General features: G+C 50.9%; 1 protein-coding gene across 12 annotated transcripts in view; it reads right to left on the reverse strand.

Annotated features, from left to right (window-relative positions):
• The window catches only part of by (focal adhesion protein tensin), a 138,987-nt gene that overhangs the window by 31,341 nt on the left and 82,713 nt on the right, over nucleotides 1-24,933 (reverse strand). For 10 of the 12 annotated variants that reach the window (XM_017911242.1, XM_017911239.1, XM_017911248.1 and 7 more), the window contains 4 exons: nucleotides 7,028-7,096; nucleotides 2,515-2,736; nucleotides 2,037-2,200; nucleotides 1,791-1,940 (listed from right to left, as the gene is read on the reverse strand). In XM_017911242.1, the coding sequence (XP_017766731.1) occupies nucleotides 1,791-1,940; nucleotides 2,037-2,200; nucleotides 2,515-2,736; nucleotides 7,028-7,096 (605 nt within the window). Of the gene's footprint in view, nucleotides 1-1,790; nucleotides 1,941-2,036; nucleotides 2,201-2,514; nucleotides 2,737-2,993; nucleotides 3,252-7,027; nucleotides 7,097-17,335; nucleotides 17,738-24,933 lie in introns of those variants that run through there. The other 2 variants (XM_017911246.1, XM_017911247.1) reach the window with 2 other exon arrangements.

Genomic DNA, 24,933 nt, shown 5'->3' on the forward strand with positions numbered 1-24,933 from the left:
AAGGCGACGAGGAAGGCGACGAGGAAGGCGACGAGGAACGCGAAGACCATGGCGACGCAACCGCCACGACGCCCCGAGGAATGTTCGGCGTATAAGGACACCGTGTTCGCCGGGGGATCATTACGATCATCGGTGTGCGCGTGAAACGACGAAAACTAAACGCGAAGGGCCGACCGGATCGACGCGTAACGCGTATCGATCGTTGCCCGCAATGGATGGCCAAGGTTGACAGGTCTGACTACCTACGGGGATTACGTTTACGCGGTTATTTTACTCGGATTTTTAGACGGTCTTTGGTCTCTCATTGGTCAGGCCGACACCGAGGCGAGCCTTCGTCGTGGAAATGCCGCTTCCGATACGCGTACCAACGCTTTCAGCTATGCGGAGGCGGTCGATCGCGTCCTCGGTGTTCCGCGTGACAGGTAAGAAACGCGTTTCGTATCGGTACAAACGAGCAAGAGTCCCGATTCTCCGATCCCTTCTATTCTTTTTTTCGGAAAAAACGTTGGAAATTAACGAAATATAGGTGTACATTCGAATCTGTGATTCGCTCCGTAGAAGCACCGCGTAGTTACACGTGATCAGGCCGACACCGAGGCGAGCCTTCGTCGTGGAAATGCCGCTTCCGATACACGTACCAACGCTTTCAGCTATGCGGAGGCGGTCGATCGCGTCCTCGGTGTTCCGCGTGACAGGTAAGAAACGCGTTTCGTATCGGTACAAACGAGCAAGAGTCCCGATTCTCCTATCCCTTCAATTCTTTTTTTTGGAAAAAACGTTGGAAATTAGCGAAATATAGGTGTACATTCGAATCTGTGATTCGCTCCGTAGAAGCACCGCGTAGTTACACGTGCGTGGATTGCACGATTAATGTAATTTCGACGATTTGTGAACCGTTATGGCGGGAAAATGCAGGTTTCACTGAATACCGCGTATCTGAAAGATCAATGGTTGGGAGGACGACGGTGATGAGCCTGATATATCTGTCAAGTTACACGCAGCGGATTCGGTGAATCAGTATGAGTACATTCGAGAATGTGTATCGGCCTCGATGGTAGTAGTCCATCATGAGATTTACGGGACTTATATAGCTGTTTTATCGACGCCGCGATACAGGAAGCTTTTAACTTCTACTTTTTACGGGGTCATCAAAGGCGCATTAGAATCGAGCGGAATACGATTAAAGATACTTGAAATGTTTCGGAGGGACTCTCAACGATTTGTTAATTGCGCAACGATAAAAGATCCCGCGGGATAAGACGGCACGGGAAATTCGCTATCCGAGCTACCACCGATATCCAAGCTTGTACCCGTTCTACCACCGAGAATCCTCGATTTTCGACACGGTATATTCTCCTCTCTCGCGATATCCTCGGTTTACCGTGAATCTGATCGAACGAACGAAACGCGTGCCAAGAACGAGGTACTCTATCCCCGTGGATAAAAAATCCCGACTAATCCAAGAACAATTAACAATCGCGACAAGGATGAGTGACACGCATGGCGCGAACATTAATCGTGACATAATAATTTTACGTAATCCGAAGAAGAGGAAGCGCGACCGAGGTACGAGGATTTACGACGAAGCGTGGACGACAGGCTCGCATGCTTGGAAATAAGGAATAAGGAATAACGCGATTAACTAGTCGTAAGATTGTTCGCGAAGCGGCCACGCCCGTGCAGGCCGGTTCGTCCGAGCATTATCTGAGTTATTCGCGACTAAGAGGCGATAAAGTTTGCTTTATCGTCGAACGTCAACAGGCAGTAACGTCATGCTCCGTAGTGATTACCTTCGATGCGACGGAACCTGCAGGGATCCAATCTTGTCGTCGAGGAATCTCCTCATAGCGAACCTGTCCAACGCCTGATCACGTCCACCGCAGATGCTGCTGTAGTTCATGTACGCGGACACAGCCACACCCAATCGTTCTTTGCTTCCCCTGAACAGAGGCGAGGAATCAGCTTCCAGCTTCTTACGAAGCACGCCTTTCCGTCCGCTTGTCTCTGACGAGAGAAAAAGGCGGCGAAAGACTCACCTGGCGTGGAGAACGACCACGCGATTCGGAGCATCGTTCAGCCAGGAGTCCAGCTCCTTGCATAGGGCGCACAGTCTTTCCAAACTGGGTGCCAGACCCTGCGGCCAGCCTGCTTCCCTGGTGTTTGGCTCCCCTGTGCGGCCGGGCGACGACAGGTTGAATATCTGCAAATCGGTATACCGGATAGATGGAATGGCAAATACGCGCAGCGGTGAACAGATACGAAATGGAAGATAAAGTAAATTATTTCGATACAGGAAGCGAGTAAGGAAATAATCGGGATCGATTAAGAATCACTTAGCGAGTTATTAAGAGATTTCGGTACGCGTATCGCGTTAATTGCCACTCTAATTAGAACGAATAGGGGTAATACGCCGATTACCCCAGGATCGTTTTCGTTTAATGGGTATTGTTATTTAATAAAAACGTTATATCGGGTAAGCGACCATTAATCTACAGCCATTTACTCGCCGCTCACCATATAATTATCAGCGTGCTTTCCCCGCAGGAGTGCGGTAGCGTGTTCAAGGACTCCCTGCGCATCCTCCCTGTACCAGAGTGCAATGATTCTTTCGGTGACGTAACAAAGCTCCATTACTTCCGTGACACGACCTCCGCCCTTTCCAGATCCTGTCGTCGTCGCGTCCGCGCCGACGCCGGGCGTCCTCGCGGGTGTCGTCGTCGACGAGGACGTTTGTACCTGTAACACCGTGGGTCGTAATTAATACACTCGCCATCTTCGCGTCGCTTGTTCGCACCAGATTGCATTCCGCGATTGAAATTTCACAAAGTATACACCAAAAATTTACCAATGGCGAAGCAACACGAAAAAAAAATAAAAAAAATAAAAAATAAAAAAATAAAAAATAAAAACCTCACGATTCACCACACCTGTCCTTACTCGGGAAAAATTGAAAAAAGAAAAATTCGTAGCTACTGTGGAGAGACAAAGAGAACCTTGGTGTATTTCGGCGCGTAGACGATCCTGGCGACGACGCTGTGCGACATGGCGGTAACCTTATGGGAGTCGCGTTTTCGCAACGGATCGACATGAAATCCCGGTGCTTTCACGCGAGCTTTTATCTTGGCGGGAAGTCGACGAAGAAGGATGCGAGGACGACACGGCACGATGGGATGACGGACTGCCGGCTATTGTGCGTTCGCTCGATTCCACTGAATTCGCGACGTCTTGTCCGATAGTTGTACCGCGGTTTCTGCCTGCACAGCTGACGGTTCAGCTATTCCCCCTACCTTGTATCCGGCTATGCAACGATTTCTCTCTCCCGGCGTGCACGTATGATGTAACGAATTCGTCCAGGTAGCGTGACTTCAGTCAAAGTCACGCTCGTCATTAGACGCGAGACGCATTAGCGAGTCCCGTGTGCATTCTGCGCGGAGAACGCGATAAAGCGAGGCGAGTGGTTTGAGTAACTCGACTTCAAGGGCGACGCGGAAAAATCGTGTCGGCGGAGAAATATGAATAAGTTCCTTGTTCGCGAATCGCGCCCCGCGTCTTCGTAAGCAGCAGTCTCGGGTGTAATTCCAGTTGGGCAACGATCGAACGAGTTTCTCGACGTGGAAATATTCTCTGGCAATTTCGAGAAAGCCTCCACACCACCACGCCACCGCGCGTCCACCGTTATTTCTCCCTCGCGCGATGGATCGTCCACGGAATTCCGTATGTTTATCGCGCGAGTTATCGTCGGAATAGCCTCGAAAGCCAGTCACAAAGCTATCTCCGAGGCTCGACGTCCACGACCCTCCACCAGTCGCTTCCTATCTCCGAAACGTTCGTTTTCCTCGTCGTACCGCGGAATAATTCAGCGGAACGCAGAAAGGGTACCGCTGCTCGAGCACACGATCCCGTAAACGCTATCGCGGAGAAACAGCCGCGTCGTGCCGACAGAGTAGCCCGTCCCCGGATGAAAAATCAGCCCTGCGTCAGACGATATTACGACTTATTCGCGCGTGACGCCTGACAAATCGCGCCAATGTACCCCCATAGCCCCCCCCCCCCCCGTCCCTATATGGCGGCTTCTTCTCGGTTAGAAGGATGGTGGCAATAGCGGCCGGATACGAAAGGCCCCCCGTCGATCCTCGAATCCTAAGCAAGCGTGAGAAATACGAAGGACACGCGGCGTGCCGGGTAGGCCGAGCTTCCAAGGAACGACAGCTGCGGTAGGACCGTGCCAGCGTAATGGCAATTTCACACGTGAGACCTAACGGTGGGAGGGATTTATGGTCGTAGCAGACCGCGACGTATGCGCGAAGCGAAGCTGACTGCAGCCCGCGAGAGAAGCGGCGAGCCGCGTTACGATCCCATAAACGTATTTTTAGAGAGGCGGGCACCCGGCTTCCTCCCGCGCCTCCGCCCGCCTCGGTCAGTTCGCTTCCGCGGCTGTTTTATTTTCCCCTTTCGCCCACCCTCCCGCCCTCTCGTCGCGGGATCGTTAAAATTTCAATTCAATACCGGCGTCGCGTGGGCGGAAATCGCGACGGAATTCGTGGGGGATGAATGGAAATCGAACCGGTGTTACGCAGGTGTTACGACCACCGAATGGGACGCGGGTACTCCGACGTGTTCGTACGCGACGACGAATTCTCGAAGGAAATCTCTTCTCTCTTTTTTCCTTTTTTCCTTTTTTCTCTATCACCCTTTTTTTCCGCCCTCGGAGGAAATTCGATCGTTTCGAACGTTTAACCGGGTTCTCTCGTTAATGGTCCACGAGATGGTAACTCGGAACGCTGACGTTAAATTCGAATTAGCCTGTTTCGATTCCGTGCCGAGATGGTTGAGAAACGAGACGGAAGGGATGGTCCGCCAGACGGGAATATAATTTTTCCATCGATTTCCGTTTACCTTCGGATTCTTCGTCCCGCCGGCAGAGCGCGTGTAACGTAGAAGGGATATGACCGTAGGCTGCGACATTGGTAGGAAGCAATTATTCGGGGGCGTGAAGGGAACGTAGCGCCGGTAATGTCAATTATCGTTAATCCGCGTAATTGCCGGCGGCTAATTTCTAATTGCGAGTAGAGTGCCAAGCGAGAGTGGGCTTTATCGTTATCGACTTCTTTCCGCCTCGGCGTGCACTCGGCTAACCAACGGCCAGCGCCGAGATCCGATCGATAGCGGAATGTTCCGCGAAAGATCCGTGGAGAATGCGGTCCAAATGAGAATTCGAGATTATTCCTACGTCCACACGCGTCCGTGTTCCACGAGTTTCTCCGTTATTTCGCGCACACGCCGGTCGCGGAGCGGATCGTGTACCGGGAGAAAAATCGAGGGAGAAAAATTGCCAGGAAGAGGGTGAAATGCCACGCGTGGACGTCGAGAACGGCCGCGAATATCGATAGACCTCTCCGGCAATAAGTTTCCACGCCGTTAGCTACGTTTACCACCGAAGAACGGTTTCTCGCGACAATCGGTAATGACCAGTTACGAGCAATTGTCAGAATTCTCTCGCATCGTGCCGTGTTTCGCATTCGACGCTCCTCCAAACGTATATTTTCGCGAGAATGGCCGCGGCATAAGCGTGGGTAAGGGTTTCGCGAATACATTACACGGCCGACGTCAATATACTTGGATTATCTCGCTGGAACATCGGTTGATACCCGCGCCGTTCATACGGTGCGCTAGCTTACTGCCATTTTACCGAATAATTTTCTCCGGTGTCGACGTTAACGCGTAAAAGACGCCTAGCTGCTGGCCTACCCGCCGCTACGACTCAAGAAAAAACCCCTAATAAAGCGTAAATGTACCCTCCGAGCTACCTCCGGGATCCGTTCTTCATCCACCCCCTGGCGTTACACGCGCAACCCTCCGCGAGGCGTTTCGAGATCGGTATCTTAAAAGCCTCGCTCGATAATAACGTCTCCGTTACGAGTAGAAAAGTGATCCGAGGAATTAAGGAAAAATCGCGATTCCTTTACCGACGCGACAGCAACAACGAGAATTTCGCGATACGAGGTAAAAGCTTCGTACGATCGCGATCCCCCCGCCGTTCATAACGTTGTTTCGCCGGCCGTCGTCGAATCTATCGAATCCCGATAAACGACATCGGTGAAACTCGATTTCTCCCGCGGAATATTTTCCATTCCACGCCCATTCGTCCCCCTTCCGCCGGCGATCAAACGGAAGACGGACGAGACGCAACAAGGTCGTGAAAATTCTCCGGTTCCGCGAAAGATTACGCAGGTGACTCGATGGAGATCGTTTGGTATGTACGTCTCGGAGGTAATTTCGAAGGCGATCCGGCCCGGCGTGCAATTTTGCATAGCGATCGTTGGCGAAACGTTGAATCGCGGTGTCAGGTACACGTGTACGCGAAAGAGGAGGTTGTTCGCCGTAGACGACGAGCGCCGTTTCGAATGTAAATAGGGCTCGGAGCGTGTTTTCCCGCGGAATAACTAAAGGCACGCCTGATGCAATCGACTCTCGCGCTGCCTCGACCAATCAGACGCTACTTCCTCGTACATATCACGGTCGGCCTGTTTTAATATTAAATATTTAGAGAGGCCTTAATTCCGCGAACGGCGCAAATCGCGACTCCTTATCGGTGCACGATAAGCCACGAGCAACGTGGCGGTGCACTTACCGTAACGATCGTTACGCCGTGCGTATTTTCCCTTCTTTTCCATCTCCGAGAACGGGCCCCGTGATCGCGACGAATCGCAACGGGCAATTTACGGACGCGAGCGAGTCGCGCGAAGACGCGTTTTACCGGGGCAAATTTAGAATCGGTTCATTAGCAGACCTAGTAACTGAGATACCGATGAATAATTTATGAGCGTCCGTCCCGGGGGGACGAGGCACGAGTGCAATTTTCGCCAGAGACAAAAATGTAAATTCGTTCTGCCTAAAGATCTATGGATCGAGATGATTTATAGCGAAACCGCGTTGCAGCTGCGAGAGGAACGAATTACGGGTGAGCTAACAAAGAGTCGGCAGAGATTTCTTTTCCTTTTCCCCCATTTTTATTTTTTTTTTTTACCTGTTGTTGCTGCTTGCTCCTCGCAATGGTGTTAACGTTCTTCGGCTGCGCCTCGTAACCCCCATTATGCTGCAACAGAAGAGAAAAAAATCCTGCTGAGTTACACGGGTCTCGGGTGCACCCACGATATTTCGCGAAACGGAGGAATAGAAAAAAGGTAGAAAGAGAGAGAGAGAGAGAGAGAGAGAGAGAGGGGGGGGGGGGGGGGGGGGGGAAAGAAAAAGGATAGAGGAAACCAGCAGGTATTTCAGCGCGTGCACATTAAGGGCGTCGCGAGGGGAAATGGGTTATACCCCCGTCGCGACGAGTAACGATAACAAATACGGAACGTAAATTATTTCCATTGTTCGCCGGAAAACAGCTGTTGCGTAAATTCGCGCCGATGCCGCGCTACGCGTTCGATAATAAACATCATCGATTCGCATTGCTTCGATTCGCGTAAATCCCCGGTGGCCTGTGAAAACAAATTTCCGCGCCGCGACTACCCCTGCGGGGTCGCGATCCGATCGACCGATTAAATTTTCCAAAATCGAGCGCGATCGACCATGCGTAATTCCCTGATTTTATATCATTTTTCTCCGCTCGTTGGCCGGTGCGTGAACGCGCCAACCGACCACCCACGCACCTCGCTCTCTATATGGAGGGCAGTGTGCCAAACCGTGAACGCGATACGGTGCAAAAGGGTCTCCGTCTCTTCCCGCAGTGGCGTCTCCTGCTTCAGGTTATTGTTCACGGTGTCCTGGCGCGTGTCACCGCAGCGGCAGCAATTTGCTCGAAGCCAAGCGCGCGACAGCGAGCTACTGTTCGAGTTTGTCATGGTTCTTTGGATAAAACACCCGTGAAGCGGAGGATAGACCGAACCCTCGTCTTCTCTGTTACGCGATAGTTTAGTGCGTCCTCCTGCCTCGAGGGACGTCAAACTGCCAACGTCGGATCTTCCGAGTTTTGCCAACCGGCTAGACGGTAATCAAGGATTCTTCCTGGTTTCCTCTCGAGTTACGTAATCCATGAATGAAACGTTAGTCTGGACCTGGTAGCCCGCGATCGTTGAGAACGTTAAAAAAGGTCGGGTGTATGACGAGCCACGTGTCGATTGTACGTCGGCGCCGTGACAGGCGTGCTCGTTACGAATTGTTCCGCAACATCGGGCACCGCCTTTTCCCTTCCCCTTCTTCGTGTTTTCAGCGAAAAACCGCGACGAGGCTCGCCGACCACGACGATGATTCCATCGACGAAAATCTCGCCGTTAATCTCTCGTTGCCTGTCGTGCGCGTTTCGCCCGCGTTTCCATCGCGCCTCCTCCTTTCCTCTGCTGCAGGGGCGAACAAGCGATTACGCTTTTCAGGCCTCGCGCGCTATGTATCTACGTAGGAACTTCTTGCTCGTGCTAATTGAACGCTCTTTACCGACTCGATCTCCGCCCTCTCCGTTTCTTTCTCCTCCTCGAGCTGCCAGCACGCATGGTACGCCCTCGGCTATCGAACGAGGCGTCGATCCTGTCACGCGATCCATCGATCCGTTCGATACGACATCGAGAAACACCGTGAACCAATTACGACGGAACAACCACGAATCGCCGCGCACAGCCTCGTCCACACCTGTCTGCCGCTCAAGGTCACCGTATCTGCGAGCCACCCTCGCCCCGACTAATCCCTCCGATGTCTTCTATTTTCGTCACGCAGTCCCAACGCGAGAAATCTTCGCGAAACCAGTCGCGATCTCTTCCTCTCTCGCTTCCTGTCCCTTGGTGGAGCACCGGAAGGGACGTCAGTGGCGTAGCGAGTGAAAAATTGACGAAATACTGGTCGGAGACGTACGAGGATCACGCGACCTGGGTCAACCGGCACGAACGTCTGCGCCGCACGGGAGCCGCCCCGGCGCTGCGGCCGAACAGAGGGATGAAACCCTGCATCTCGGCTCCAGAGAACGTCCACGGGGATCGGGAGGGGTTGAGGGGACGGCGGAAAGCGACACGTAACCATGGAAACGATAACCAGCGTCGCGAGTTTGCACGCAGGCCTGGTCCTGCGCCGCGGATTCTACAGGATCGCGCGAGTTCCCGTGCGCGGCACAGGGAAAAAGGGACGCGGAGAGATCGGCCAGGTCGAGTGCCACTCCCTGTAAATATAATTACCCGGCGAAATTGTCGCATACCCGTGAAATTCGATGCCTTCTTCGCGATCCCACGCTCCCTCCACTCGACCTTCCTACGCCTCTGCTCTCTCTCTCACTCTGGATTATCGGTTCTCTATTTCGCGCTTGTCAAAGGATAAATGAAGGTGGTGATAGAGGTCGAGTGGTGGGGCAGTGTTCGTTTTTCGCGGGATCGTTTCGAAGAACCCCGTTTGACAGCTTCGAAGATATGCAAATTCTCATTCGGAAACGGACGTGGAAATAGTCTGACACGCTTGGGTATCGATTCGAGGGGCAAAATATGATTCCACCAAATTTCTCACCGCGTTTCTGAAACGATTTCCCATTAAAAATTCAATATCCACCTATTTCCGCGAGATCTATTTCCGAATTATTCGGGGCGAATTAACGAGACCGGGTATACGTTTTACGGAGCGAGTACTCGATTCGAGACAGATCGATAACGGTTTTAAATCCAGCGAGGACGATTAAAATTCCATGGCCTTCTAGATTTCAGAGGAATCGTAAAAATGAAATGACCTGCCGTGTAACGACTCCTAATATTTCATGCAACGATAAAGCGTCGATAAATAGCAACTAAATTCTACGTTCGAGTCCAATATTTCTCGCCCCGACGTCGACTAAACGGCGTTTTAGATTTTTTAACCGACACTTCGAACCGAACAATGGCGCGATTTTTCTTCGCCACCGCGAGACATTTAGCGCGAGAATTGAAATTAAATTGGCCACTGTCTGTTTCTGCTGGAACACAGCGGACAAGAAGAATATTTTACGGGACGATAAATCACTTTAACTAGCCCATAGGCTTACGCGGGTAGAACACGTTTTACCAGGACTAGATGGCTGGATAAACAGATGGGTGTCCTTGTCCAGAGAGCGGCGGGAATAAAGATGCGAGACGTGGTAATTCAGATTCACGGTATCGATAATTTAAGCGGTAGCCACGAAAATACCCAGCCAGGGGTTAAATAAACGCGATTTTTATCTTTCGCTGTATTATAAGCTCGCGTGGCTATGTTATCGTGTTCCCGTAAGCCTCTGAGAGCTGGTCGATAAGTCATCCGAGCAATTTTACGTCCAAATTCGCAGAAGCAGGTATGCGTTACGCGTCGGAGAAAAATCTCGAGTATCGCGAGTGTGCATCGCGCGAAAATATTAGCAGCGGCTTACGCTTTTCGTTTCCCTCGAGCGAAAGGTGTTTAAGGAAAGATCAAAGTTGAATTCCCGGGAAAGAAACGCGTTTCGATTCGAGGAAAATAAATTAAGAGCGGTATTTTTCCCTGCTTCGGCTCTCGCGCTGCGTTTCTTTTGTACCCGCGAGAAGGGATTTCCGAGGGAAGGCGAGAAATCGAGGGAAAATTCGTAAGAAATTCGTAAGGAGAAAAGCCGACGTGCATGGGGAGTTTTTCCACGAGACAGCTGTAAAGCTCGAACGGAAATGACATTTTAATACGAAGAATGGGTAATACGGCGCGCGTCATCGCCGGTCGAATTGCTTAGCTGGCGGCTCGAGTTTCGAATCGAAATCTCGCTTCTGTTCCCGATCGCCGGTTTGGAAACGGACGAAACTTAAAGAAATGCAAATTCGCCGCAGCGAATTCGCATATTAAATTCGAGCGTCCGCGGTCGTTTCATTCCCGGCGACGTTTAACCTTCCTCGATGCTAATTAGCCACGTCAACGAATGGAATATAATTTTAGTCACGTGTGACACCGTGTGTTACAGGTGTGCCATTTAAAAAGAAACGAGTAGCGCAGGATCCTTCGGAACATGCCGGAGTAACAGTATTCGCTTATTGTATTCGATGGCTAATTAACGAGTGGGTAGAAAGCGGTTCGGAAATGAACGACGAGCCGTGGAAGAGGAGTAAAAACATGGTCGGCTATCGTGGAACGTTGCGTGGCGTGATATCGGAAATACGATTAGAGGAATGCGTTAAATATAGATGCGATATTGCTCGGCTGTATCGCGTGCAACGTAACGAACGAAATAATCAACGACATGGCAAGCTGCTTCGGTAGAAAGACACCCGATTGGCTAATACCGGCTTAATTGACTTATGCCCTGCAACAAACCGCGCATTACGATTGAGAATCACGTCGAACAGTCAACGAGAGCACAGCTGCGGAGGAATCAGCGCTCGCTTCGACACAATCGTGACCGTGCTATGGGGAAAGAGACGAAATAACATTGACGATCGGAGTCACGTCGCGTTACATTAATGGATAAATTGCGAAATGGTAGGATGGAAAACCGACCGGTCTTTCGAATATTCCAAGATCGTCGAACTCGCGCGAAATCCTCGCTGTCTCCTAGTGACCCGAAGCTACTCGTAAATTCCAATTTCGGATCCGAGAATCTGAAAATTGGCGAATTTTTAAATTCGAAAACGCGAGAGGAACCGTCGAAAAGGAAAATCGGGATCGGCAAGGGAACGAGCGATTCTCGTTGGGGTCCACGGTTATTCGAAACTTGCCGCGAATGCAAAGAGGTAACAATAGCTTCGGCATTGGCCGCATCCTTGAATCGCGACAGGAAGCTTTGAGCTACGAGCAAGTACGAGAGGCTCATACGTGCTCGCTCGACCACCTAATGACCGATGCTTACGCAACGTCTACTTTTTACGCGAACGAGCAAATACTTTTTCCTCCGGAGAACGCTGGTGACGAGTTCTCCTATGACCTCACGGGAAGTGACAACCTTCTCGTTCATCGTTATAAATATCCATTTGCGTACGCTGCGATTCACGCATGCCAAACGAGCGAAGAAGAAAGCGGATTTCTTTTTCCTCCTTTTTCCTCCTTTTTCCTCTTTCACCCCTGTCGCGCGTCCGCCGTGCGTTTACGTAAACCTACGATGATCGTAAGCGCAATATAATACCCGATAGAGATCGTATAGAGCGCGAAGGAAGCACGCGTTTTATCTGAGAAGCTCCGCTTTATCTTTGACCCGTGATCCCTCGCGCGAACCAGCCGGTTCTACCCTCTTCTCCATCTTCGCAGCGGACGCGATCATCGTCTTAGAAATTTATGAACGCGTGACAAATTACTTTATTCGTCTGTCCTTCGACCGGTTGACAGAGAGAGGGGGAGAGAGAGAGAGAGAGAGAGAGAGAGAGAAGGAAAAAGTTCTCGTTTGATCTTTATACCGGTGCTCGTAAATTGGAAGCTAGCTACGCGATAAACTCGTTTGCCAGAAATTGGATATTTTCCGCGGACAGAAATCGCTTGCCTCGAACGAGCAATTTTTTAACACAGCAGACACGTACAGCGACCCGTTCCGTTTTCCAGAATTGCTTAGAAACGCGATCTCTTAATTGTTTCGAACGATGTACACGGTTGACTTGTTCCATTAAAACCTCCGACTCGTCTTCATTGAAACCATCTATGCTCCTCCGGACATTCTCCCCAATTACCCTCTAATTCCACTTTTCGTTTCGTCGGTGTACAAACGAACGCTAATCGCTCTTGTCTGCGGGTCGGATTAAAACGGTGTCGAAGCGAGAGTCGCGAGGAGAGGACAGTTTCCCCGGAGAAACTGGAACCACCGAGAAGTGAAACCAACCGGTGGAAGACCTTTCCGAATAAATGATTTTCCAGATCCGAGATTAGATTAGGCGTCGAAACTGGACAGGAGCAACGGGACTCGGCGAAAAGTTCATAGGTAACCAACTCCGAAGCCCGTGACCGAATCGCTAGCGATGCCACCAGTTACCATTCGACTTCTGGACCCTCGCCAGATATCGAAATTTCCTTCCTAGCTACGCGTTGCGACGCAGAGACCCCCCTTTTTGCGCGATCGCGATGGAGAAAAGGTCGGAATAAGACGAAACTTCTTTATTAAGCCCCGCAGTGGAAATTCTTTTCGGAACGCTGTTCCACGTGGATCGCGACTCGCTCGACCTCGTCTCGAATTTGATCCGCGATCGATTCGACGCGCGTAACTTGGTGGAATTTCACGGAATTACATCGGAATAATTTATACACCGCCTGACGAGCTTATGATCGATTTTGCATAATGCACGGTGATTTTTTGATCGTTAAACTGGCACTCGCTACACGCTTCTGCGGGACGCGATTATCTCTGCAGTTACCATTACAAAGTTCAAGGCCTCCATTGAGAACCGTGTTTGCTCGATAGACTAGTGAGTGCGTCGAAGTAATTTTTTTAAGTGATATTTATATGACGGATTGACGTCAGCCAACAGAAATGCCTACGGCCGACGCCTCTAACGCCCCGTGATTGACTAGCTTTTCGAGCCGAAGCGTGGCGATAAATCAGCCATTCGCGACGATGGTAAACGACCGTGTTTCGACGGTGACTTATCAAATTTGCCACTGCAACCGTGTCAACAATAGTCGCTACGCTGGTTTATTCGCGGCTCGGGGTTCGCGATGTCGCTGCCAGCCGAGCGCGGAAACGTACCCCGGGAATGATTAAAAATCCAGGATTAGATTGTACGAATTAGTACGGCATCTGGTGCTCGCACACAGGCCAAAACGAACCGCGTTGCAGCGTGGTGCGCGACATGTGCATACGAGGAATCATGGAAATTGCTTGCCGCGCGGCTTGTCGCGATCTGCTGAAATGACATGGCTCGCCTACTTCGCCGGTACAACTGGAACACCTAATAAACCTCGAGTATCGGAACTCGTCTTCCGAAGATTGAAAAACACGAAAAGAGAAAAAGAAAACGAAGTTTAGGGGGAAAAATGTGGTAAAAGTAATAAGAAGAATAACGGACGTAACGACGAACGGTAAGCACGGAATATATATTGTAATATCTTGCACTTACTTCGCTCGTAATACGAGAGACTAACGAATGATAAACGGTGCGGAGCCGCGGACAGCTACACGGAGGATCGAACCGGGGAAGAAAAATCGACGGGCGAGACGTCGACGGAGCGTTCCTCCTCTTTGAATAACACCGTTATCAACTTCCCGATATACAAAGCTCGTGTGAGTTGGCAGTTTCAATGAAAAGTTCGCCGTGCGTCGTAACACGCGCGACTCGTATCCGAAGTGGAAGCTCGCGCGAATCGATATAAACGAGGCACCTTGATAAATTTCTTTCCGAGGAGATACGAGCACGTAGACCGGGACGGGTGTACGAAAAGGATCGAATGGAAGGAAGGATCCCGACGTTATTGAATCAAGTTTCGAGCGCAAATAGGTGCAATAAAATTGCGCGTATCGCGTGCATGCATTGGGAACCAGATACGTCGCGTCAAGTCGATGAACTTGAGGACTCAACGAACTGGTACCTCGCGTACAAGACCATACACGTGCTAAACTGGTTTTCTCGCCTGGTGCTCTTCGATTCCGTCTGTTATAGCGTGGTAATCGACCACGACATTAGGCTCATACACGACTCGCCGAACAAACGGAGGCAAATCGCGAGAGCCGACTTGCCTCCGCGTCTTCCTTTTCGTCCACCATGGGGACCATCGATTAGCGGCCTAGCGACAACTCCTCGTTCTCCGTCGTAAATAAACGCCTCCGCGATTCCGAGCGGCTCTCGCGTCTGCCTCTCCTACGCCGTTTCCACGGCTAGGCAACTTCGTATTCCGAACAGGGTCTCGAACCTATGGCACTCGGAGCCGACCTCTTCCTCTCGAGTGTGCCACCGATGACAGACGCGGACCAAACGTTCCGTTGCCCGTAGATAGACTCGAGGAACGAAAATAAAGAGGACAGGCACGCGCCTCCGATACACCACGAATAGAGAAGACTAGTGTGTATTCTCTCTCGATCCATCTCTTCGCGTTGGCGCGAATTTACGACTTTGGAGCGAGCATGGGAATCGCGTGTATCCTAGGCAACTCGGCGTTCCAATCGCTATCTAACGTTAATGAAACGATAATACCCTAGCCAACACCGGCTTATCTAATCAATTATACCATCGATAAAATCATCGTTCCCTCGTTATCGGGCAAATCTACCCCGAGTAGGCGGGTGTGAAAGATCGTTTCCATCGCATTCCGTCCTTCCAGCGGACTCGCACGCCCCGGTCTCGTATTACGCGCTCACATGATACATGTGTACTTCCGCGAAAGAGTCACTCGACGCCGCACTCTTTCGCCTCCGTTCACGCTTTGCAAAAGCGGCCGACGACGGTGCTTCCTGATTCTCGCGTTTCCCTCGCGGCGGTTTCACGCGGGGCGCGACTCGGATACGCGTGGAGAAACGATCGAGAAACAATGGAAAAACGGCGAAGGAAAGATGGAGAAACGGTGGGGAAACAGCGGCGATTGAACGCGAATCGACGCGAGTAGAGCCAGAAAATCGACGACTGGACAGACGCGATAAATCGAAGCGTGGATTAATCGATCGAGAGGTGTGGCTCGACCGATCCCGTTCGCCCTTTTCTCGCTGCCCGCTCTTTTTCGTCCCGAGACCTGCACCACCGGCCGCCATCGCGAGTATGTACCGGCGTGCCTCGATTAAGCTTAATGCCCGCTAATGCACGCTATATTCTGAATTATAGAATGTTTAACCGCTACTCGAATCACGGGCGGCCCCTCGTAATTCAATTTAACCGAGCGGCAAGTTATAATTTACTTTCCGTAATGCGGTTTCCGTGGCGAGTTTCGCCTCGGCCGGCCGGCAAGCACCGGTCGCTTAATTTGTTCCAGAACTTGTAACTATCTTTGCGTCGACACGTTCCTCTTCCTCTGGTTAATTGTTAGTCGGCTCCTTTTCCACGTCACAGCTACGCGGCCACCGGCTAGAGAAGACCAAAGCTCGGCTGTTTGCCGGAAACTCGCGTTTCTTCGGATCGAGCGAGAAGTTCGAGTTCCGCGCGAATCGCGAGCGTCGAAAGTTTCCCGCTGGTTGGAGGATGCGAATTTTCTAGAGGATACGAGGGCGAGTTAAAAGTCGTAATTTCTCCCCGCGAAAAGTGGGCAGAAACGGCTACCTTTTCGCGAGTTTCCCGCCCTGGGAGTAAGGAACTTTCGAAACTGACTTTCTCGGGATTCGAGACACGGGAGAATTTAATATGCGCTCGCGTTCACGGACACGGGGCACGTTCGACTGCGAAACACTGGCGGAAAGACGGTCGGCACACTCGTTTATGGTATCTAATCGCCGAGCGACACGGACGTTTCCCATGGCTTTCCCTCTGCTGCGCGAAAACCCGAGGAGGCTTGAAAATTCCGCGACAGACGGGCAAACGCGTTCAACGGTGATAAAGTCGAACCGAGAATAGACAAATGACGCAAGGCGCCAGGAGGTCGCGATACATATCGCGTTCGATACGTGTTCGCGAATCGCCGAAGGAAGTGCGTTTCGTGGCAACGTTGTTATTATTTTTCCCGATATGCCGCACGAATTTATGGTAAACGCTGCGCGCGAAATATTCGCGAAAATACGTCGACCGCGATTGTCGAGGTGTAAAATAAGAATAATGGAAGAGCGAGGTGGTAAATTTTGGGACGGCGGAATAAAAATAAATTGGCAATGGGTCGCGGTACGCGTTGGTTATTTCGCATGTATCATCGTTCGTCCTAAAATATGTACGGTATCTCGAGAGGCAAATGACTCGACGAGTAATCGATGATTTCATAATGTCGACGGTTTTATAACCTAGTCGATATAAATGTTTACGTATTCGTATATAAGCCTGGATAAAGTTTTGAAGAAGCGTACCGAGACTAGTATTCGAACGAGTGCCTGACAGCTTTAGGGCTCTACGTACATAAAAGCCGAGACTTCGCGACACCATACTATCCCGCTATCCCTATTGATTCTATTAATACGACAATCGAAGATAAACTCGCGCGGGTATAACGAACGATGATTAAATGCCGATGAACCGCTGTGAGAGGCGATCTTTTTCCGCGGAAAAAGGAGAAAAGAGAGATTCGTAGTGAAATTTCTCGATTTTTACGATGGCATTCGAAGCGCGATCGGACGTTGGGAGTACTCGTTCGAGCATCGCGTGTTTATTGAAGTAATCTCTATTTCGAGCCTGTTACACGACAGAGGAATTTCTTAGAACGACGTTACATCCGTTTCACTCGCATCATTCCGCGGATAACTCGCGGAGGGAACGCATCGTTAATTATCCATCGTTCGCCTGTCACCGCCACGATCAACTTTTCTCTAGCCGCTTCACCGGCGAAATTCACCTCCAACTATGCAAAAACTCACCGTGTACACGACGTGATAGTTTCGCTGATGCACGTCGCCGTGACACTGAACGGTGGACAGCATGTTGACAGCTGTCAACCACGAAAGAACCGACCGACGATCAATTTCGAGCGCACTCAAACACTGTCCGACACGAGGATCAACGATCGTCCGGTCATTTTCGATCGCGCTCTTCCCTCGATTGAATCATCGCTCCTTTAACGTTCAACCGGAAGCGCATACTTGCGCCGATGCATCTGTACGACATTCTTTTTATTCCATTCGATCCACCAACTTTACGACTTTTTCCTTCCCCCTCGCTCGTATCCCGATGCTATCGTCGACTCGGACAACGAGAAACTGCGAGATACGAACGCTGAACGACGAAACGGCGAAAGGACGCGGCACGTTCGATGGCAAAAGCCGACGGAACTCGAATGGAGCTCGTGTCTTTCGGATCACGCACGGAACGTATAGGTTTAGGTATACGGAATGCGCTTGCGCGGTGCCCCGGCGAAGGCGCCCCAAGACCACGCTTCGTTTCTCCTTGTTCTCCAACTTCTTTCTCCCTGGTCTTTCTTCCACCGTCGGGCTCGTCCTTCCACGCCGCTCTCCCATAGCCCACGGTGATAACCGATTTCTCGCGCGCGATATTCCCAATCCTCTCCGCCTCCTCTTCGCCCTTTCGATCTTCCTCCGCTCGGATCCGCCGAAAAATAAGATCTCTCCCGTATTCCGCCATGCTTTCTCGCGAAAATTCAATATTTCCTTTATTTCCTATGGAATTTTTCCCGAGTATACGCTTCGTCGCGTCTCCAATGCCGAACAGTCGAGAATCGAATGTTTCTCCAGATGGCCGATCTTTCGCGACTCTCGCGACTCTCGCGACTCTCGCGATTTTCCGTCCAATTCGCGTCTTGGCGAATTTTTCCGAACGGATGGGAATCCGTATCCCGAATGGGATGGAATCGAATCGAACGTTTATCGAAACTCCTCTCTGGATAGAAAACTCGCGACGATAAACACGCTCATGATTTATTCAGGCTCTCTCGCAATAGTTATATTTACCCGTGCTACCGTAATGGATCTATTCCTTCACGTAAAGCGTAGACACGTACGTCTGAGGAATTTTGTTTGCTTCCCGAAGCCGCAGAAAAACTGACATTCCTACATCCGAATTGGCAATTAACGTTTCAGGCGGCAACCAAAAACGCTCGACTGCCCGGCGAGATTGGACGAACGTCCGTGGCTTTCTTCCGAAGTGATTACCTTCTTTCCCTCTAATTACACGGCCGAATCGCAGTTCAAAGCGTTAGCAGCTGTTAGAAACGCGAGGAGGAAACATCGGGAGGATATCTGCAGCGGGAGAGGCGGCGTAAATTATCGAAACGGAACTAAAACGCGAGAGGTCTCTCGCATCGTGTGTTACACGACGATATGCAAATACGGAAAGACAGGAAAGAAGATTATCGCGAGGGATGAGCCGTGATAAAGGAACGGCGAGCAAGGATTCTCGATGATTATTTGCTCTTGTACCTGGCGGTCGATTATCGATACAAATTCAATCCCGACCATCTTCGTCACTTTTATCGATTCGAAACCGGTTCGCTTGGCCACGGATCATTTGTCTCGATCCGCTCGGACCTTTCCCTCCGTCACGGCGCGCCGTGTCATCGTCGTCCTTGATCCTCGATCGCGTTCCGATTGCCTCGCAATTGATCAACGGCGCCTTCGTTAATTCACGAAAACTGGTCCTCGCGTTCGCCTCTCGCGCCGCGCCAGCTTTTCGACAGTCATCCACGATAATCAACGATACGCTGCCCACTCGGTCCTTCGCGCGGAATTAATTTCGCGTATTTAATTAAACGAGCTCCTTTAATCCTCCGAGGCAGATGAACAGGTGGGTCATTTCACCGTGCCACGATTAAGCCAACTCCTCGCTCTTGCATCGTTAATTTCCCGTCCTTTTCCAACTCGATTATAATCGATAATTATCCATCGACCCGACCACCGTCACTGTGATCGCGAGTTGCTCCTTTTTCGTGACTTTCCACTATACGCTATCGCCGAGACAGCGAAGAGGGACGAAACGTAGACATGCTATCTCTGCTACCTCTCGTCAATAGTCCATCGACGAGATTGCTCGTTAAATCTTTTCGTTAGGAACGGAAACGCTACTTTGGTCGATTATACGGAGTTTCGACTACTGGATTTCAATTCTCGATTCGAGTACGAATTCGGTCAGCTGTTGTCCCCTACGGCGTCGAATTAAACACGGTGTATCGCAGTTAAAGGGTAAACGTTACACCCCTGCAAGCGAGGGTTAACATTGCACGAGGCGATACGGGGAGCAGGAAACGAATGCCACGGCTTCAACGTAACGTCCGACACTTTCGACCCGTTTCTCGTAGACATCGTATTAATAGAACTTGATCGCCGTTTGCCCGGCTCGGTAGTAATAATAATCGTGGTTGCGTTAAAAAACGCACGCACCGTGCTCGTGTTTCGCCACCCACGCGCGTTGGAAAAGCGCGACGAATGAAACGAGAGTACGTGGCGAGGATGAATGTATCGCGCGATGTCGATTAAAGAAAAGAAAGAAAGAAGAGGAAAAAGGAAATGAAAGAAAAAGGAAGAAGAGGGCAAGGAAGGGTAAAAGAGGATGGTTCTACGCTCCACCCATTCGAATTCTTTATCGACTTCACGAATCTCCGGCGTAATTAGAAGACACCGAGACGCGTGTTCGCCGAGATAGCCGGTTTCCAGGTGAGCCGAGCCGTTCGAACGAAACCTCGAAACGGCCGAATGATATTTTACGGCACCTTTAAATCTCTTTTATGCATATTGACGTCGTACGAAAGAAACGAACGATCGCAGCCAGACGATTGCGTTCGTTCCGTGCAATTTTGAATTGTCGGCAAGGATAGCGATAATGACACGGTGCCGTCGTGATCGGTATTCTGCCAATGGAACGCGTCGATGCCGCGCGAGATTCGTACTTAGCCCGAGACGATTGCGACATCCGAATAATTGGAAAATTCCAAAATTAGAGAAATCAAAAAATTCTCGATTATTCGGGAACACCGGGACCCATGCTGGCGCGAGTCTCGATTTTCGAATCGTACTTACATCCGCACCACCAAGTCCCAATCGACGATCTCGTCGCTACGCAACGGAGCAATTTCGAGTCACCGTTCAAAACCAATTAGGCCATCCATATGCAAACGGCCTTACGAGTAATACACTTTGTCGCTCGTTTATATCCCTCGAAAGATTCACGAATGGCGGATAGGGCGGTGGTGGAACATTTTTCACGCTTGCAACGCGAAATTCCGCCGTGGAACGAAACATTAATCGTTGGCCGGATCGGAGCGCCCGCGGCGAGGGGACCGGAGACGTCGGTTCATAAATTTCGATGCACTTAGAGACGCTCCCAGCCATGCCTTCGGTGCATCGAGAATCGCTACACGCTCGGTCGAGGGTTTGGCGCGAGTGGACCCGGAGATGGGACAGACGATTCGGCACGCGATGACAAATCGTTCAGGGAAAAGGATTCCATTGGTCGTCGAGCGGCACGAGAATAAAACTTCCGCGCAGAGATCGTCGCGAATCTTTCGGGTAGGAAAGTTCCGCGTGCAAACTCCGGCATATGTCGGCCGCGATACTTATTCCGAAAAGTTTCCCTCGCTGTTTGGGGGGACCGTGCGAAAGAGTTCGATACGGTACGTACGGTAAGCTGCCGACGGATTCGGAACGCGTGTTAGCCCGACACGTCCAGGAGTAATGTTCGAAATTAAAATTCGAGTGTTCTTCGCGAACAGATACGAGAGAGTGAAAGAGAGACAGTTACGGTTGCGATTTCGCGTTGATCCGACACGCGAGTGCCGGTGTAATTCTCGTTGCAAAAATTTCCACTGACCTCGAAATTTGTATTCCAAGGCAGATTAAACGAGGGAAAGGAAATCTCGTCGATAAGATAATGCATTGGCTGTCTCTGGAACGAAAACACGGGGACAGCTCCGGCGGATTAAACGCTAAACTCGGCGCCGGTTTTACGCTGGAGCCAGGGACCAAGAAGGAACGGAAGCGGCACAAATCTTCCGAGTTCGCTAAAGACACGGTAATCCGTAAATCAAGACGAAGGATCGCTCGCGCCACGGATCCATTCATTTTCCAATTTGTTGGCCCTCGCCCAATTCCCTACTGTCTCCTTCGATACCGTCCAGCTAAGTTTCGCGTAAATTCCTATCGAACCGTCCCCGAAGCTGCGGCCTCTGGCGTGAAGCACGGTGACCGGGCGCGTGCACGTCTAAATTTAACCGGAAGTTAGGTTGGCCGATAGTGCACGGACACGCCTCGGTCGAGATTAAGGTCTGGTGCCTGGCGTGCAAGTGGCCGCTTCCCTTTTTCCCTCTGTCGCCAAAGATCCAACCCAGCTACCCCTTTCGTGCCGTAAATACATCCGTTCCGTTTACGCGTTACCGGGCAGATGTTCCGGCATTCGTGTCTCGGTGGCGAAACGAAAACAGTAGGAGGAGCTTGGGAAACGTCTTTCGATGACACGGACAGCTCTTGAACTGCTCGATTATGCCTCTTCGAGAGCGCGTTATGTTTCCTCGAGTGGATGCCGGAGACGGAATTGCTTCGTCTACGCGTGTCGCATGTACGGGATCGTTCTTTCCCGTCTGCTACTTCGTGTTGCATTTTCGACGAAAATGCACGGTAATCGCCGAAAGCTGAGAAAATATGGGTCAGATCGACGGACTAATCAGCGGCCTGGTCTGAGTACCGAATCGTTATTAAGGACTTTCGTGATCCCGAAAAGGAAGCACGTTTTCGCGCGATCGCGAGCAGAATTTTGTTGCGCGGTCGTGTTTGCAGAACGTTCGCCTAACAAAGCAAGCCGTGCAATTAAGTTAAATAAGATTAATGCCCGGCGTGATGCAACAACTTCAATGGCGCGGTGTGTTTCCGCCGCCCCGGCGTAAATTCGTACGATCGTTGGTACACGAGGCAACGCGAGATTAATTGCATCGAAAATGCAGAAAGGGTTGCGCGTAAAAGGGAACAAGGCTGCACTGTTCCGGCCCCTTGCACGATCACACGGTTTACGCAGTTTGCATGCATCAATTTCAGTAATTCAAGCGCTACATCGGCGAATCTCCGCGTTTCCACGAGACACGGAGATGACACAAATTTCAACCTCCACGCGTTATACGCGTTACTTCCCGGGTAATTCGTTAATCGAAATACCGGGGATGAAATATTTTTGAAAAATTCTCCTCCGTATTTAACATCGAGTTTGCTTCGCACTCGAGTTATGCGCTTCACGTTCGACGAGACCACCCATCGGACGCTCGAAATGTCCAGCCAATAACTCGTCCAACGATCGCGTCGCCGTGACATCCCGTGACAGCGTAAAACGCGAGTACGCTTCTGTAAAAGAGCAGAGAAAAAAGAAAAAGAAAAATCCCGACGAAGGAAAGAAATAACGGGCTTGTGCCCAGCTGCCTAACAACGAACTGCGTCGTCGTTTCTGTCGACAACTTTAACGACCTCAACCCTATTTTCTAACCCTCCGGAACAGCGCTAAACGGCCAGGACGTGGAACACGCGCGGCGGTTCTTCGCGTTCAATGAACCGATGACGACTGGCAGCTGCAGGATTCTCAAGGACCTGCTGCCTCTTTTTTTCTCAGCAACCGGAGCCCCCTTGACCTCGTGCCTGACGTTTTCTTGTATACGCCGGCATTACCATAAGCGGTAACCGATTTCCAAGCAGCCGAAAGCGGCCACGACCTCCCGACACTCGTGAAACTCACTCGTGAATTTCATTGCTTTCCTTCCGTCTAGGCTGACCTCGGCACACCGAGGCTCCAACGTCTTATCGATGTTTCGCATCGTAAGATCCTCGAAACTATACGTGGGAGTGATACCGGTGTTAGTAATTGCGATAGGATCGCTCGATTAAGACGTTAATTATCGAAAGATTGACCGGCCCCGTTCGTTTTCTCCGCTTCGCGTGGAAGAACTCCCGGTGGGTTAATTAACTCGTGCCGCGACGAAAGCGGCCGGGTATCGCGCCGGATGAAAAAAGGAAGGGAAAAGAGAGGCAGGGAGCAGAGGGGAGGGGAAAAAAGGAAGAAAGAGGCGTTTAAGGATTAATCATGACCCGGTAAGACGAGCTGCTCACCTGCGTCAGGGAAGCCTCGCAAACGACTCACGGAACTCGCTCGAGTCGCGGGGGTAGTGCACTTCTTTGCATGCTAGAGAAGACTGGCAAAGCCAGTCGGACGTCCTGATTTCTGGCGTTTGCCGTAATGAAAGAGAATCTCTAACGCCGCTGATTGCTCCACCGCTCGACCGACCGGCGCCGTGCATGCTGATTACGCTCCTCCTCCAGTCAACCGACTTTTAATATATTTTCTCCGGCGCGAGGCCACCGCGAATATTCTAATTTACCCGATTTACGTACGAACAACGCGAAATCGGAAAGCCTCGAGCCTTCTGTACCTGTACCGCCGCGCAATCGCGTTCCCTTCCGTTCCGTTTAAAAAAATTAATCTCCCGCCGCGAGGATCGTTTAGAGAACGCGCTTACGTTGTTTCGACGCTGGTTTAGACGTTGCTTACCAAACGAAGCACCGGCTAATCGGCATTAGCGCGATAATAATGTCGGGCTGCAATCGTACGTGCAATTGAACGACCGTCGATAATCCAATTGGACTTTACACCAATTGGATGTTCCGATGGAAGCGTGGTCGGTCGTTTAATCGACGCCACCGTGTATACATCGTTGTGGTTTTGTTTCCACCATGCTCCGCGCGCCTCCATTCGTGGCACGATGGTAATCTACTGGCCGCTCGTAATTGCTTAATTAGGTCAGTCGGGCAAAAAATAAGGATGGGTCATCGACGATTCTCCGGGAACGTACAAATTGTCGTTGACGTCGACGAAATATCGCTTCGGCTGCCGACTCTATCGGAATTTCACCCGTAACCTCCGCGTCGAGGATGATCTCCGCGAATGGAAAACAAGATTATGCCCAATGATTGCGTCACGATCACGGGATATCCCCCTCCCCCCCGGTCGTTTAAAACGGACAGCTGAGAGAGCTTAATTCCAAGTTTCTCTCGTGGATTATCTAAACTCCGCGTTGGTCGTTCTTACAACGAAACGTTGGGAACGGATATCGGTCGGCGCGCAACAGGTCAAACGAGCAATTTTTTCGCGACATCTATTCGCGCGTCCAATTCATCCGATCTATCGAGTTCGACGTAACGAGATACTATATGGACCCGGCGATTTCTCATCAAGCATCGCTGACCCGGAATCAAACTTCGCCTAGTCACGAGAGTACAATGCCACTACAACGAAGGGTTGCAACCCCATCCCGACTTCTCCGCCGGTTCAATCGGATGCATCGGCACGAATACCGATAGCCTCTCTCGCGAACAATGATGCGCATTTAATTGTGCGCACCTGTGAATACGCGAATCTAGCAGCACGATTGCTGCGCGCTGCTCGCAAATCGGACTAGCAAAAATCGGTACTCGAAGTAGGAAGCTCGTAAAAATGTTTCGAACAGAACGAGATTCCTGAATAAATTTTTGCGAAATAT

Source organism: Eufriesea mexicana, unplaced genomic scaffold (genome assembly GCF_001483705.2).
Source record: "Eufriesea mexicana isolate 0111107269 unplaced genomic scaffold, ASM148370v2 scaffold124, whole genome shotgun sequence".
In the NCBI taxonomy this organism is placed as follows: Eukaryota; Metazoa; Arthropoda; class Insecta; order Hymenoptera; family Apidae; genus Eufriesea; species Eufriesea mexicana.